At 42.4% G+C, this 15,715-nt stretch overlaps 2 protein-coding genes across 2 annotated transcripts; both read left to right on the plus strand.

Annotated features, from left to right (window-relative positions):
* The first annotated feature begins 1,198 nt into the window (after window positions 1–1,198).
* Window positions 1,199–1,822, plus strand: LOC119893694 (E3 ubiquitin/ISG15 ligase TRIM25-like). Its single transcript, XM_038706015.1, has one exon. The coding sequence runs from the start codon at window positions 1,199–1,201 to the stop codon at window positions 1,820–1,822; it is 624 nt and encodes a 207-aa protein (XP_038561943.1).
* Window positions 1,823–8,210: 6,388 nt separating this feature from the next.
* Window positions 8,211–13,322, plus strand: LOC119894426. Its single transcript, XM_038707170.1, has 2 exons — window positions 8,211–9,829; window positions 11,732–13,322. The coding sequence occupies exons 1-2, from the start codon at window positions 9,405–9,407 to the stop codon at window positions 12,777–12,779; spliced, it is 1,473 nt and encodes a 490-aa protein (XP_038563098.1). The 5' UTR covers window positions 8,211–9,404; the 3' UTR covers window positions 12,780–13,322.
* The last annotated feature ends 2,393 nt before the right edge of the window (window positions 13,323–15,715 follow it).

The raw sequence follows: 15,715 nt of genomic DNA on the forward strand, positions 1-15,715 counted from the left end.
CAGTCTGTGTGGAATGAATGTATACATACAAGTTTCACTTTTGAATGGAATTACTGAAATAAATCAACTTTTTGATGATATTCTAATTATATGACCAGCACCTGTATATAGCAATTGTAAGTCGCTTTGGATAAAAGCGTCAGCTAAATGAATAAATGTAAATGTAATAAATGGAAAGTATATTCCAAGGAGGAAATAAAACCTGACTTCCAGAGCTGCACTGAGAGGTGACGGAGGAGAGCTGCAACGTCACATTTCCTGTGTGAAATGAAAGTGCAAGTTTGTCTGTAAGTGACAGAGCTGCGGTCGAACAAAACAGCGGAATCTCTATCAAACACTGGTGAGTACACGGCCCTACAACTCAGTGTTTGATCAAAGTTTAGTTCAAACCAGAATCTGACTTGACTGTATTGAACTGATAGGGGACACACCTTTGTTCTGCATTTTGGAGAATACATTCAGTCCAGGTCTATAGGAGAGAAATATTACAGGCTAGTAAGACGGGGGTGGGGGGGGGACCTTCCTGTTCTGTTGTCCCTCAGCCTCCCTCTCATCGCTGACTTCCTTTCATTCCCTCGACCTTCAGTGTTGTTTTCTCAGGTTCGTCGAGTAGGCACAGGGCAAGGGATGGTTTTCACTCAAAATAAATATTTTATTAATTAATTATAAAACAATGAACAATCCAGTCACATACCGGGTAGATACCAAATACAATTAGCACACTGGCAGGGAAAGGGCAAAGGGAGCAGGGCTGTGGCTTACCACGTGGTAGGGAGCACCCAAAACAAAGGAGGAGAATCCGTTACCTAATGGCCCGTGATCAAGAAGGGCCCCTCCACGCAGCAATCCGTTCCCCACAGTGCCGGCAGACAGCCGATCTTAACGGAGGGTTGGGCGCCACAACAGCCACAAACAAAAGGTACAGCCACGCCACTCAGGGCTCTGCCACGCCGGGCTGCAACCACCATGGGAGATGGAGCGGAAGAAAGAGAGAGGCGTGGCCTTTAATATATAGGAGCGCACGGCACTGCCCGATCAGCAGGGTGCCAAAAGTGCTGGCACAGTGGCAAGCAGGAAAAACACCTCAATTTAGGATGCCTCTCCTGATATTCCACTAATCATTGTTTGATTTTATTAAACAAGTAAGTAAAATATATGTAGTAACAGTTTTCTCACTTGTTGTCCTCAGAGTATGGATATGTCTGCTGCCAGCTTTCTGACTGAAGATCAGTTTCTGTGCTCCATCTGTCTGGATGTGTTCACTGATCCAGTCAGCACACCATGTGGACACAACTTCTGTAAAACCTGCATCACTGAACACTGGAATATTAGTGTCCTGTGTCAGTGTCCCAACTGTGAAGAGGTTTTCAACACAAAACCTGAGCTGCAGGTCAACACTTTCATCTCTGAGATGGCTGCTCAGTTCAGACAGTCAGCTCAACAGAAAGCCAGCAGCAGCAGCTCAGAGCAACAAGCTGCCAAACCAGGAGAAGTTCCCTGTGATGTCTGCACTGGAACCAAAGTGAAGGCCCTGAAGTCCTGCCTGGTTTGTCTGGTCTCCTACTGTGAGACTCACCTGGAGCCTCATCTGACAATGGCAGGCCTGAAAAGACATCAGCTGATCGACCCTGTGGAGAACCTGGAAGGCAGGATGTGTACGAAGCACGATAAACTGCTGGAGCTGTTCTGTAAGACCGACCAGATGTGTGTCTGCATGCTCTGCTCTGTTTCAGACCACAAGACACATGATGTTGTTCCTCTGAATATGAAGAAGAAGGCGAGCTTGAAATCAGCAGACGATGAAGAGACGACTGAAGATTGAGGAGATCAAACGCTCAGTGGAGCTCAGTAAGGAAGATGCAGACAGAGAGATAGCAGGTGGTGTTCAGGTCTTCAGCGCTCTGAAGGAGTCTGTTGAGAGAAGCCAGGCCGAGCTCATCGACACGATCAAAGAGAAGCAGAGAGAGACAGAGAAACAGGCTGAAGGCTTCATCAAAGAGCTGGAACAGGAAATCTCTGAGCTGAAGAAGAGAAGCTCTGAGGTGGAGCAGCTCTCACGCTCTGAAGACCACCTCCACCTCCTCCAAAGCCTCCCGTCCCTGAACGCTGCTCCACCCACCAAGGACTGGACAGAAGTCAGCGTCCGTCCACCTTCATATGAGGGGACTGTGAGGAGAGCTGTGAATCAGCTGGAGGAGACGCTCAGTGAACAGATGAAGAAGCTGTTTGACGCCCAGCCCAAGAGGGTCCAGCAGTATGCAGTGGATGTGACCCTCGATCCTGATACAGCACATCCTGCTCTCATCCTGACTGATGATGGAAAACAAGTTAAACATGCTGATGTAAAGAAGAATCTCCCAGACAATCCAGAAAGATTTGATTATTTTGTTATTGTCTTAGCAAAGCAGAGTTTCTCTTCAGGGAGATTTTACTACGAGGTTCAGGTTAAAGGGAAGACTGAGTGGGATTTAGGAGTGGCCAGAGAGTCGATCAACAGGAAGGGAAACATCACAGCAAGTCCTCAGAAAGGTTACCGGACGATATGTTTGAGGAATGAAAATGAGTACTTTGCTTGTACTGACCCTCCAGTCCGTCTCTCTCTGAAGTCTCAGCCTGAGAATTATTTTGGTTTAATTCAACAGTATCTTTTTTTTTTTTTAATATGTAGGCTACTCCATTACAGACAGTAGGGGGCAGCAGTGCGTCAAGAACAACAGCAGCAAGTTTCCTGTGTTATTAATTTCTCCTGTTTTACAGGTCAGTAAACTGCACGAAAGCACAAAACCGAGAAATAAGCATAGTGAATCTTGTGTTTAAGTTTTTTTGTGTTCACTGTGTAGTTTGATTATAAGTTACTGACCCTCTGCTGCGTGGACGCGTTACTGTCATTCTAACGGTAAAACATAAACATTTAAACGTTAGCTAGCACTCTCGTGGCCTGTACTGTGAAGCGGGGTAACCGGCTTATCCAGTTAACTTCAGGTGTAACTTCCGGGTTAACCCGCACTACGAAAGGTGGACAGGTGTTACCCGGGGTCTGTTGCCATGGCAATTTACGCCGCATCTCTAAACTGCTCCGAGCGGGTTTTGTTGGTGGTGAACTCGAGGTTCCCCTGCACGTGGACTCCACACCTCATCTGTACTCGGTGTTACTGATGAGAAGTAGGATATTAATACATAAAATCTGTTTAGATTTTATCCTGATTTGTTCCCCTGAGAAACAACAGCATCACGTTCAGACAGCGAGCTGGGATTTAGAGAGGAATCCTAATTAACGGGACAGTTTCTTAGATGGAGCCCGTCTGCAGGCTGTAATTGAATTCTCCCAAGTGGTTTCACATATTTAGATGAGGAAAAACATCCTAGATTAAAGTGTGAAATTTACAAGAAGGAAAATCTGAAATTCCCTGAAATGAATGTCATAAAAAAATCGAAAATCACTCTGGTGTTTTCTTTTGAATACGGCCGATCCAAGGCAAAGTCTCTGAGGTGCGTGATGGTGATGGGGGGCTAAACTCAGGAGCATTTCCTCACGTTTAATATAACTTTCCAGTGCTAAACGGCAGACGTGTGTGTGATGTTGCAGCTTTGCAAAGTGAAGTTTCTCTCATAAATGTGTGACTATAATGTCAGAGAATATTCAAGTTTTTACTTGTAGATTAATCTGGGAAATTAAATTCTGTCTCAGATTATTCCCCCTCTGAAGATAATCAGGCTACAGATTCACTCCATGCGATGCCAACAAGCCTCCTTGGCTCTGTCGGCCGCCGCGATATTAGATTTAGCCGTTAACTTGTCTTTACATTCGTATTTCCTGACCCTACCAACGGGCGTTCCTCTTATTTGTATTTTGTTTATAAAAATATGTTTTGTGTTGGTTAAAGGTCATCCATATCAATTAAGTGTGAAAAATGTCACTATCTTGCCTGGTACGTTGGTGAACTGAGGACGGCAACGTCTCTGTCAGTTATTACAGATCTGCTGTGATAAACGGTTTATTTATCCTGTTAATATAAAAAAAGGTTTATTTTCCCTTCTAATGAGTTGAACGAGGTATGATGAGCAGGTGAGTTATTTGTCATATTTGTGTATGAATCTGTGTTTTTTTGATATAGCCCACACGTTAGTAATTTAGTAACTTAGTTGAAAATTAGTGATGTGCAAAAAAATACTTTATTGATTGACAGTATTTACCCTCATTTATACCTAAGGACATTCTTGGCTTTTGCAATTTTGATTTTATTGCCATTTTGAGTGTGTTTATGCAATGGGCATGATTTTTGGTGAATCTTTTTTTCTAAATTTTTTTAAAAGTTTTGAAATTTTTTTATAGTGTGGAAAATACACGCTGTAAACGCCATTACTACAACTACACCCCTGAGGACAAAAATGTCCTCATTGAAACTCATTATAACATTAAAAATATTTAGCTTAAGTTACCACACAAAAATATTTTTTACAGTGTATCACCCCTTCTGTCTGTTAAAAAAAGGATGGTATATGGGGATTTCACTCCTTCCCAGCAGATGGCACTGCTTACCTTTTTGAGGCATGTGGTTGAATCAGAGTGATGGGAGAACCAGAGACCGGCTGTTCCCGGAAATGCTGGCCGCCTACAAGCGCTCCTCCGCCGGGTCGACATGGCGGGCGGCTTGTCGAGTCCACTGCTAAGCTTAGGCGGTTCTCTGTGGCTCCGTGTGGAACGTGGACGTACCGACCTGTAACGTCTGCAGAGCTGCCCGCCTAGACGAACGCGTGCGCGGCGTTCTAATGGGCTGGAGACCCGGGTGCACGGCGGAGCTCCGGCTGAAAAAAATATCCTGCTTCGTGTTTATTTTTCCTCCAGTCTGTCTGTCCATCGCTGACTCTTCCAACAATGTAGACTCCGACCAGACAAATGGCAAATAGTGTCAACTCTCACCAAACAGCAGCGGAACCAGAAAACCTCGCGGACAAGTATCAGCTCCTCTGCCGCGGTTATAGGACTGTAGCCCCGGGTGCACGGCGGAGCTCCGGCTGAAATGATATCTTGCTTCTGGCATATTTCTCCTGCAGTCTATCTCTCCCTCGCATATTCTTCATACAATATTACCTGCCTGGAGGGAAGGGTAACGTTAACCCTGCTCTTTAGCGGTAGCAACCGCGGACAGCTAACGTTAGGCTGAAGGCAACCTCTCTCGCCATAAACGTTACGGTTCACTCACGGCGGGTTGCGAGCATCTGTTCGGCCCAGCGTTCGGCTGGATGATCCACTGTGATTCTGCAGTACGATCCACGCTGACGAAGGAGCTACGAGATCGATCAATTTACACTAGTTATGATAAAAAAGATCGCTCCGAAGACACTGTGTTCACTTCAATACGCCTTGAAACGGTGGACTTTGGGTAATGTAGGCCTCAGTCCTATATCACCCATGTTATTTCAATAGAAGGGCACTACATTACCCACAAGCCCCATGGATGTTTAACCGGTGTAGTCCTCTGTCCTATATCACCCTGGTTATTTCAATAGAAGGGCACTACATTACCCAGAGACCCCTGCTCCACCGTTTCAAGGCGTATGGAAGTAAACACAGTGTCTTCGGAGCGATCTTTTTTATCATAACTAGTGTAAATTGATCGATCTCGTAGCTCCTTCGTCAGCGTGGATCGTACTGCAGAATCACAGTGGATCATCCAGCCGAACGCTGGGCCGAACAGATGCTCGCAACCCGCCGTGAGTGAACCGTAACGTTTATGGCGAGAGAGGTTGCCTTCAGCCTAACGTTAGCTGTCCGCGGTTGCTACCGCTAAAGAGCAGGGTTAACGTTACCCTTCCCTCCAGGCAGGTAATATTGTATGAAGAATATGCGAGGGAGAGATAGACTGCAGGAGAAATATGCCAGAAGCAAGATATCATTTCAGCCGGAGCTCCGCCGTGCACCCGGGGCTACAGTCCTATAACCGCGGCAGAGGAGCTGATACTTGTCCGCGAGGTTTTCTGGTTCCGCTGCTGTTTGGTGAGAGTTGACACTATTTGCCATTTGTCTGGTCGGAGTCTACATTGTTGGAAGAGTCAGCGATGGACAGACAGACTGGAGGAAAAATAAACACGAAGCAGGATATTTTTTTCAGCCGGAGCTCCGCCGTGCACCCGGGGCTCCAGCCCATTAGAACGCCGCGCACGCGTTCGTCTAGGCGGGCAGCTCTGCAGACGTTACAGGCCGGTACGTCCACGTTCCACACGGAGCCACAGAGAACCGCCTAAGCTTAGCAGTGGACTCGACAAGCCGCCCGCCATGTCGACCCGGCGGAGGAGCGCTTGTAGGCGGCCAGCATTTCCGGGAACAGCCGGTCTCTGGTTCTCCCATCACTCTGATTCAACCACATGCCACACAAAGGTAAGCAGTGCCATCTGCTGGGCGAAACTGATAATCCTAACTTACATCTTTATTTAACAGACAGAAGGGGTGAAACACTTTCAAAAATGATTTTGTGTGGTAATTTAAGCTAAATATTTGAAATATTTTATAATGGATTTAAATGAGGACAAATTTGTCTTGGGTTGGCTTCGTAACAGCTATTAAAGGGATACATGAGGGTTAAATAAATTCCGGCAAGACCCAACGCAGCAAGTTTCCTGTGTTGATTAATTTCTCCTGTTTTACAGGTTTTATTATCTGTCCACTTGCCCTGTAACATGTATTATTCCCTTTTTCTTTGATGTGTCACGTTGCTACTTACAGCACACCAAATCTAATGTCGTCTAATTTACTCTAACTGTATTACAATAACGGTCCTCAGAAATAAGAAGCATTTGCACGTTCCTTAAATGTCTGGGGGCCAAATCCAAAACCTTTTATTGTCTGATCATTGTTTCTATAAGAAGTGTTGCATACAGGTTACTGAAGAGCAGATTATAAATGAGACAAAACTATTTTGCTTTTTGTAACTTGATTAATCATTTCAGCTGCACTTTATTTAAACCGGTGGGAGTCAGTTTATTTCAGAAGCTCTTGGTTGATGTATTTATAGAAAATGGGGCGGGGTTTTTGCTTTTTGTGGATGATGGGGCAATTTGGAAGAGGGGAAGACATTTAGACTTCATTGTGTGTGATCAGATAAATATACATGGGCCTATATATGTTATTTTATTTTAAAATAATATCTAAGTTGATAAGACAGAGACAGTGTTCCTCACAAGGAAATTCATTGGTAGTGAGGTAAAAACTAAAATTATGAAACACTACATTCAGAAAGTAGTGGATAAATGTAAAATACTACATACAGTGAGGTGTTTAGGTGGAAGTGAAGACCATATACAGTGGACTAATGAGACCAATATTAGATCTGTGGATCTGCAGCAAGCACATCTCTCTTAAAGTTCGAGAACATTCAAAATCAGGCTTTGATATTATGCACAGGTGCATTTAGAACAACTCGTTGTTGGGAAAAGGAGAGGGGGGAGACAAAAAAACAACAGAACTTACAAACAGTACCATTACCAGCAAAAACACTTTGGATACTCCCTGACACCACAAAATTATTAGAAAGAAGAACAAGGACAGGGAGTTTATTTGAATTCACATACCATACCATACATATATTGAAAGTTACACAGTTAAGTCCAGATCTACACAGAAGCATCAAAGAGATTGTAGTTAATAAAATACGAGTAGCACGTATTGTTGCAGAGTTTCATCTCATAATAGGGAAAATGATCTGTGAGGAAGTGTACATGCAATTTTGTTAGCAGTGCAGCGGTCCTAAGACTTTTTCACATGAAGATTTTGTCCTAGGGATTTTTGCATTTAGACGCAGAATGTAAACCATGCAAAATGGTCATACATTCGGTTACTGATGGATGGAAACCTTTTATTAACGGTTAGTGTCATAGAAGGCTGATTTCTGTGGCAAAGTTACATCATTCAAAAGGTTATCATGTTAAAATATTATGTAGATATATAGACTTTAAACCAGAATGTGCCACCTTATCAAGAGGAATCACCTTCTTCAGTCAACAAGGAAGGCAAACAATCCTGACGTTTCACTGTCAGCTCTCAGACAAGCTACAGGCTCCTGTGACATTATTAGGGTTTTTAAAAGAAACCAGTTTAGATAAAAAAATTTAGAGAGCTAAATAGCTAAAATAAAAAACAACCAGGATGAACAATGTTATCAAGGCAATAATCAAAAAAGAAATGTTGAAGAAATGGCAGGACGGGTGGGACACGGAAAATAGATGGAATCATATCACGTCAGTGTGACTACAAGGCACAGACGACCAGGTCTGATCACAGAATCAGAAGGAGCTTTATTGCCACGTAGTATTTTACACGTACAAGGAATTTGGCTTTGGTGATAAGGTGCTACACGCAGACAGACATACAGTCGACATCAATAAATGCAGACATATAATATGGAATAAACAATAACAAAAGAACAGATAAATAATACACAACGTGCCAGATATTTATGTGCATTATTGCGGGTTTATGTTATGCATATATATAAATAAATATATAATAACAACAATTAACAAGAAATATGTGCAAAATGCCAGGTTTGTGCATGATATGAAATGAAACAGTATTTACACGTGCGGAGAGGGCAAATACAAACATTGTTTAAATTAAGTAAAAGTCAATCAGATGAATGTTTGGAATGTAAATCTAATAAATTAATAAGTTATATGTAGGAAATGTAGAGATTAGAGAATAAGGTTAGTAAGGTATTTAGAGATGGAGTAATGGACACAGAAAGCTCCTGTGCAGTATCTGAAGAAAACAAGTGTTTACATTATATTAGTATATTTAATATATTAAATTTATATTTGAATATTTCTGTTTATAGTGTGTATATTTGTGTTCTCTGTAGCCTGTGTCTGATTTTCTTATTGTGTGAGTCAGCACATCGTGAGAAACGTACAATCCAGTCCGCACGCCTGATTCTGATGGGAAATAACTCCTGTTACTTTGTCCTGAGCAGCAGGTGGCGGTTTGCATCCATGCAGGTCGAGGAGAAAAAGCGATCTGGTTTCCAGAGTGAAGCAAAGATGTTGGAGGAGCAGGAGTTTGTTTTCAGCTTAGTTCCGTTCATGTGTGCACGAGCTCAGTCCAGAGCATGTAAACACACCTGCGAGCTAAACGTCCTGCGCTGTGGACACGGCGAAGTCACGTGTCCGCTTGTCTTCAGGACTCGAGGGCGACCGCGTCAGAAAAGGGGCCGCAGTAAGTGACCGCACCGTGTGGCGTTTACTTCCGCAAGTTGCAGAAGCGATGTGGCGGATATCCGTTTGACGAAGTGCATGTCTGCTTACTTCCTGTTAGCTGTGCAGTGAGGTTGGCTTCAGCGCTGTTTCATCCTGTGTGTAGTTAGATTAGCTGCTGACTTGTGTGTGCTGTTACTGAGCGTAGCCAGTCTGAGATGAAGAAAAGCAGCTTCAAGCTGATGAGGAGGGACATCACCTCTACGGATTTCTGCTCAGTCCCTCTTTGCTCTTCATCGGCTAAGTTCTCCTCCATGAGCTTTCACGCGTTTCCGACCGATGCTGAGATAAGGGCGAAATGGGTGGTGAACATCAGAAGGGTGAACTTCACCATCACCAATCGGTCCAGGGTGTGCAGCAGGCATTTCCTAAAGGAAGACCTGATCGAAACGCCCAAAGGACTTCGTCGTCTGAGGAAGGGGGCGCTGCCGGTGTTGTTCGAGTGGAACGGATATAAAAGCCATCAGCATGCCAATCTTTTGGATAGAAGAGAAAGTCCAGCGGCTAACTGCACACGTCAGGCTGACGGGGACATGGGTGGCGAGGGCGGAGCAGAAGACTCACGGATTGAAGCCTTAACAAGGTGAGGACAACATGAACATAACCAGCTGATTATCAGAATACTCAAAATTTATGTATAGTAAAGTAAATACTATTAACAATGTGTACAAAGCTAACTGAAAAGTGAGGGTGAAACGTCACTCTGGAAGGGCCTCGGTGGGGAAGTTACGTAACTGTAGAGCTGACAGGAAATAAGCAGACTGTATAAAGGTCACACAGCCGGGAGCTGCAGTAACTGGAAACAGCAGGAGATCACTGAGTGCATGTACTCATGTACTGTTCATGATCTGAGGTAGGTGAGTGTTTCAGGTTTGTGCTACTTTATGCTGTATTTAGGAAGCCAATATTAAACTTTTTCTTAATTTGCAGATTCAGATGTATTAATGCAAAATGTATTTTGATGCATTATTATAGATTAAACTACGCAGCAGATAAAATGTATAAAGTAGTCACATTAAAGTGCTGCTTACATGATAATGCATCAGTAATCATTTTCAAATAAAATCATACGCATTATTCTGAAATTAGTACACGAGTACTTTTACTTTTGGCACGTTTAGATTTGTACTTTTACTCAAGTGAGATTTAGAGAAGTATTTCTACACTGTGGTAATACTACTTTTACTTAAGTAAAATATCTGAGTATGATTTTGGTAACAACTGACAGTGTTGGGCAAGTTATTTCCAAAATGTACTACACTATAGATGACTAGTTACTGCCATTTGAGAGTAATTAGTTATATTACAATATTACTGCTTTTAGTAGTACTGCTATTAGTGGACGCATTATTCAGATGGTAAGATGTGCTGCGTAGGAGGGTGTGCAGAGTTATATCCGTGGAAATTAACCTTCTGATTAACTGCTGGGCATTTACGCACGAGGTACTCATGCAATTGGTTTTCTGGTGCCGAAATGTTTCTCGGTGTTGGTGAATTCTAAAAAAACAGAACACCACTTAATTTTGGGTTAAAATGCGCTGAAACGCACGTTATTGAGATTTTAACTGTGATTTTTTTTATGTTATGTTACTGCGTTACGGCAAAAAGCAATACATTACTGTAACTGCGTTATAACTCGTTACTCCCAACACTAATAACTGATCAGGAGCATCTGCTACTGCACCTCTGAGTTACCAGGCCTGCAACTAACCATTATTTTCATTGCTGATTAATTATCAATGATCAATTATGTTATTGATTAATTGAGTAGTTGTTTGGTCTATAAAATGTCAGAAAAATGTGAAAAAGGGTGATCAGTGTTTCCCAAAGCCCAACACGACATCCTTAATGTCTTGTTTTGTCCACAACCACAAGATAGTCAGTTTACTGTCATGAAGGAGCAAAGAAACCTGGAAACATAATATTCACCTTTAAGAAGCGGGAACATTTTTAAGTGGCTCAAACCGATAAACTGATTATAGTTGGCTAATAATTTAATAGTTGAAAACGAGTCGATCATTTAATAAATCGTTGCAGCCCTGTGAGTTACAAGGCAAGATAATGATGGTATGTTTGGTGCCAGTTCTTTTAAATATGGATGGAGTATTGTTGAACAATTTATCAGTCTGTCTATAAAAGCTTTTCGTAGCTGGGGTGGGCAGCGTTGGAGAACCAGCAATAGACAGATAAATTTCAAAAGTCCAAATGAAAAACTCCCTTCAGGCCTCCTCTCCGAAGCCCCTCCCCCAAAACACACGTTAGTGCACAGCGGCAGGTAGGCGGGCGATCACTTCACTGGAGTTAAATGATTGGCCGTGCTAATGACAGCCGAGCTACTGATACAGGATCAGAGCATTTGATTAATTGATTGCTGTCAGGATGTAAAGAGAATTTAAATAAATATAGCAAAACAAGCTTCTGAAATGAATTATCTACCATCTTATCAACTTTGGTACTTACTTTTCTGTTTCCTTCTCGCACACAGTCGGAACAAGTCTCTAGAGGTGCTGGGCGAACACGACTATTCGAAGAAGCCCCTCTCTGCGGGAGAGGAGCTGCAGGCTGCACAGATGGAGCTCGATCGTCTGGAAGAAGAAAGCAGAGAACTGAAAAGTGAGCGGTTCTTTCTGTGGCGTCTCCAGCTTGAGCCGGACTTGATCAAGTTTTTCACTGGATTTAAAGACTACAACACACTCAAAGTGTTCTTCTTAGCTCTGCAGCCTACAGCACAGACTGCCTGGGAATGGATTCATGCGCTGAAGGTGAATAAAACTGAAGAAAACACGGGGGACGCCGGCTGCCGTGCTCAACACCTGTGTCTGTTTGATCAGCTGTTCCTGTTCCTTTGCTTTGTCCGGCGCGGGTTTCTTCCTGTTGAAATGTCCGTGCAGTTCCACGTGTCAGAGGCCACGGTCCAGTCGACCTGCTTAACATGGTGCCACTACCTGTTCTTTACTCTGGGAACACTACCAATATGGCTGAGCAGACAGGCTGTAGATGAGCTAATGCCGCCGTTCTTTAAAACGACCTTCCCCAAAACACGGGTGGTGCTGGACTTGACTGAGATCCACATCCAGACGGCCACGTGCTCAGGGAACTCCTCCCATCATAAAGGCTCCACAACACTCAAGTCTGTGGTTGGCATCGCTCCTTCCGGCTCAGTCAGCTTCGTCAGCAGCGTCTGCGCGGCCTCCGTGTCCGATAAGGACGTCATCAGGGAGTCGGGGGTTTTAAACCTCCTGGAGCCCGGCGACCAAGTGATGGCATACAGGAGCTTAGAGATCAAAGACCTCCTCGATGTGATCGGTGTAAACCTCGTCATCCCAACGTTCTTGGGGCCAAAGGGACAGAAACTCGAGGAAACGCCCTCACAACAGGTCGGCCACCTGAAAATCCACATTGAGAGGTCGATCGGCCGCATCAAAGAGTACCAGATCTTTGCTGACGTTGTTCCCTCTGCACTTTGTGCTTCGGTCAACCGGCTGTGGACGGTCTGTGCTCTGCTGACAAACTTTCAAGGACCTTTGCTTTAAGCAATAACTGTGGATATACAGTTTCCAGAACTGGTGAGAGACCCCCGGTTCAACAGAATTCAAGGTTCCTTATGAACCTGGTTTGAAATGTTTGTTTATGTTCAGCATTCAAGGTAAACAAATTCATATGTTGGTCATTTTTAGATCAAACTCAAAAATCTAATATTGGTCGGCCCTAATGCTGTGGTGACATTTGTAGAAATATTAATGTCTTTCATCCTGTCCAACCAAACAGTGAGTCCATCATTACAAATGCACGTATGGCTGCAGCTATGTTTTCAGTATTGATTCATCTACTGATTATTGTCTTTGTTAGCTGTGTGTAGTTCAAAACTAATCTCCTGTAGACTCCAACATTTGCACAGAGAACAAATATATCAGGCTGAATATTTCCATTTGATGGAATGTTGCAGCCAAAAAAAAGGTGTGATGTTAACATCTTTTTATACATGTCAACTGCTGTGTCCTTATTTTTACAACGGGACAACAAACCTGTTGCCAAGCAGTACTTCCATCTTTACAAATGCATTTATGGCTGCAATAATATTTAATTATTGGTTAATCTTCTGATTTTTGTTTTGTTTTGCTGCATATAGTTCAAAAACCACAGAGCTTTAAATTTACATTCTAGTGTACATCCTAGGGCTGGGCAATAAAACAATAATGATAATTATCGCAATATAATTTTCCTCAATAACAAAATAACAAATGTTCAATATATCGTCAGTAAATATTTGATTTAATTTATTAGAATCACGAAAGAATTAGCACTTAATTTTCCATTAAGAGGTTTATTTTGTTGAGGCAAAGAGATTTTTTGAATAAAGATTTTATCATAATAATTTTGAATGTTCTACCTCAGATTTGTTAAGTGATCCACTGCTTGGCAGAAAGTGTTTGGCACGTTCTGACCATAAAGAATAGTTTAACCACACAATTAACCATCTAGCACTTCAATTTTCATTCGAGGGCAAAAATCAGCTTGAAACTTGAACACTTGACATTTATTGTGAAAATGATCAATATCTCAGTGTGGACACTGAGTAACTTCAGAGCAGAATAATGACATGTTAAGGATAAAACTGATGTTTTTCTATAATATCCTTATTGTCAGCAGAGAAATAAGATGAATCAGGCTTTGGATCCACCAGTGTTATTCATTAAGGGGAAAACCAGGTTGTGATGTTAAGTAACATAGCAGAAGTTCAGGTTCTGCATTCTTGTGTAGATATGATGTCAAGTTTTTTTACTGATTACATGACGGTCAATGTAAATGCATAAACCATGTTTACTAAATAAAAAGTTGAGCCACAGTGATTTAATGCCTACTTTTTCATATAAAAACACACATAATATGCAAAAACTTGCATTAGTAGTAGTAGTAGTATAGTTACTAAAGTAGTGAAGAATTTCAGTCGACATAGAAGCACAAGGAATATAAAAGAACAGCTGCAGTATTATAGAATCCAAAAAAGGTTAAAGTCAAGGGCAACTGGACTTTAACCTTCTTTGGATAACTATGACCTGGATGACTGAGAATCTTCACAGACAGTATTATAGAAATACCAACACACTATTTACACTATACAATCAATAATACTGAAATTAAGTGAAATCAGTCTCTCAGCTTGGTGCTGTGGAGTCTGACGGCACAAATGAGCCTCCAAAGCACCTCTCAGTCACTTCCTCCACACATATTTTCAAATACATTTACAAATATAACGCCTGCCCCACCACCACAGTGATATCCTGCTATTTATTTTTTGCGCTCTCCAGCACTCTCACCTGGAGCACTTTTTATTTTGATATGTGTATAAGTATCCTGTAGCCTGGTGAAGTTTTGGAAAAAATGTAAAAGTGATGGTCAATGTTTATTATGAACATACAGTTAAATGTACCCCAGAAGAATAGCCAATGCTCATGCTGGTGCCAGGGGCCGGCCGAGGTGACATAGGCAGTTGCGTAGGGAGCAAAATGTCAGGGGGCGCCGCAAGAGAAAGTTTTCACCTCAGCGAATCAACTCAGCCCAGCTGATGCCACAGCGGCGTAAGCTGTGATAGTAAACAAGTGCAGCTAACACTGAGAGTCCAGACAGTTGTGACGACTGGTAACGTAACTAGTAGAGTTTTGCAATGTAAACATAAAACCATCCTGAAACACAGATAACAAGTTACAGCCAATCAATCAACAAACTGCTTCATTAACACAGAGAGGAGGAGCAACAGTGTAAGAGAAGATCACAGATGCAAAGAAAACTTTCAGCAGAGCTGCAGTCGAGACAAGTCTCTCTGTTCCTCTCGAAATAAACATTAAACTTTTCTCAACAAAACAGCAGAATCTCTGCCAAACCCTGGTGAGTACACGGCCCTACAAAGCCAAAATGCACTGACTATATATTATATAAGCTGTACTTGTTTGGCAGAAACTCTGCTGTGTTGTTAAAACAGCTGCAGTCATAGTTTTTATTTGAGGAATATGACATTTAAACTGTTGTGCTTTTCCAGTGCTGCTCCTGAATGGGGTAAAGCACTGAAGGCTTGTAAGGGCACGTTGGGGTTACTGGATACTTTTTACAGAGTTTAATTTATATTTTTCCTGTATTGGAGGCTGCAGCATGCTGTGTCCCAGCTAGAAATGTTACATAGAACATTCTGAGAATATCCCTGCTGTGGCAAGGACGTTGCCTTGTAACATTCTCAGAACGTACCCAGACGGTCACAAGTGGTTTTTAAAAAACACAGTGGTTCCCAAATTCAGTGTTAAAGACTCATCCAGGCCATGCTCGCATATATATTCAATAACTCAGTATGAATATAAAACACAAAAGGTCAATACAGTTTCAAATCAGACTGTGACAGTACTGTTCCTCCTTTTAACTTAAAACAAGACAAGGAGAGAGAAAAAGCCCTTCAATGCTCGAGTAATTAGAGAAAAGT

The sequence above is a fragment of the Micropterus salmoides genome, unplaced genomic scaffold, assembly GCF_014851395.1.
Source record: "Micropterus salmoides isolate LMB-PRFRI ecotype aquatic unplaced genomic scaffold, ASM1485139v1 Ms_hic_scaffold_8, whole genome shotgun sequence".
In the NCBI taxonomy this organism is placed as follows: domain Eukaryota; kingdom Metazoa; phylum Chordata; class Actinopteri; order Centrarchiformes; family Centrarchidae; genus Micropterus; species Micropterus salmoides.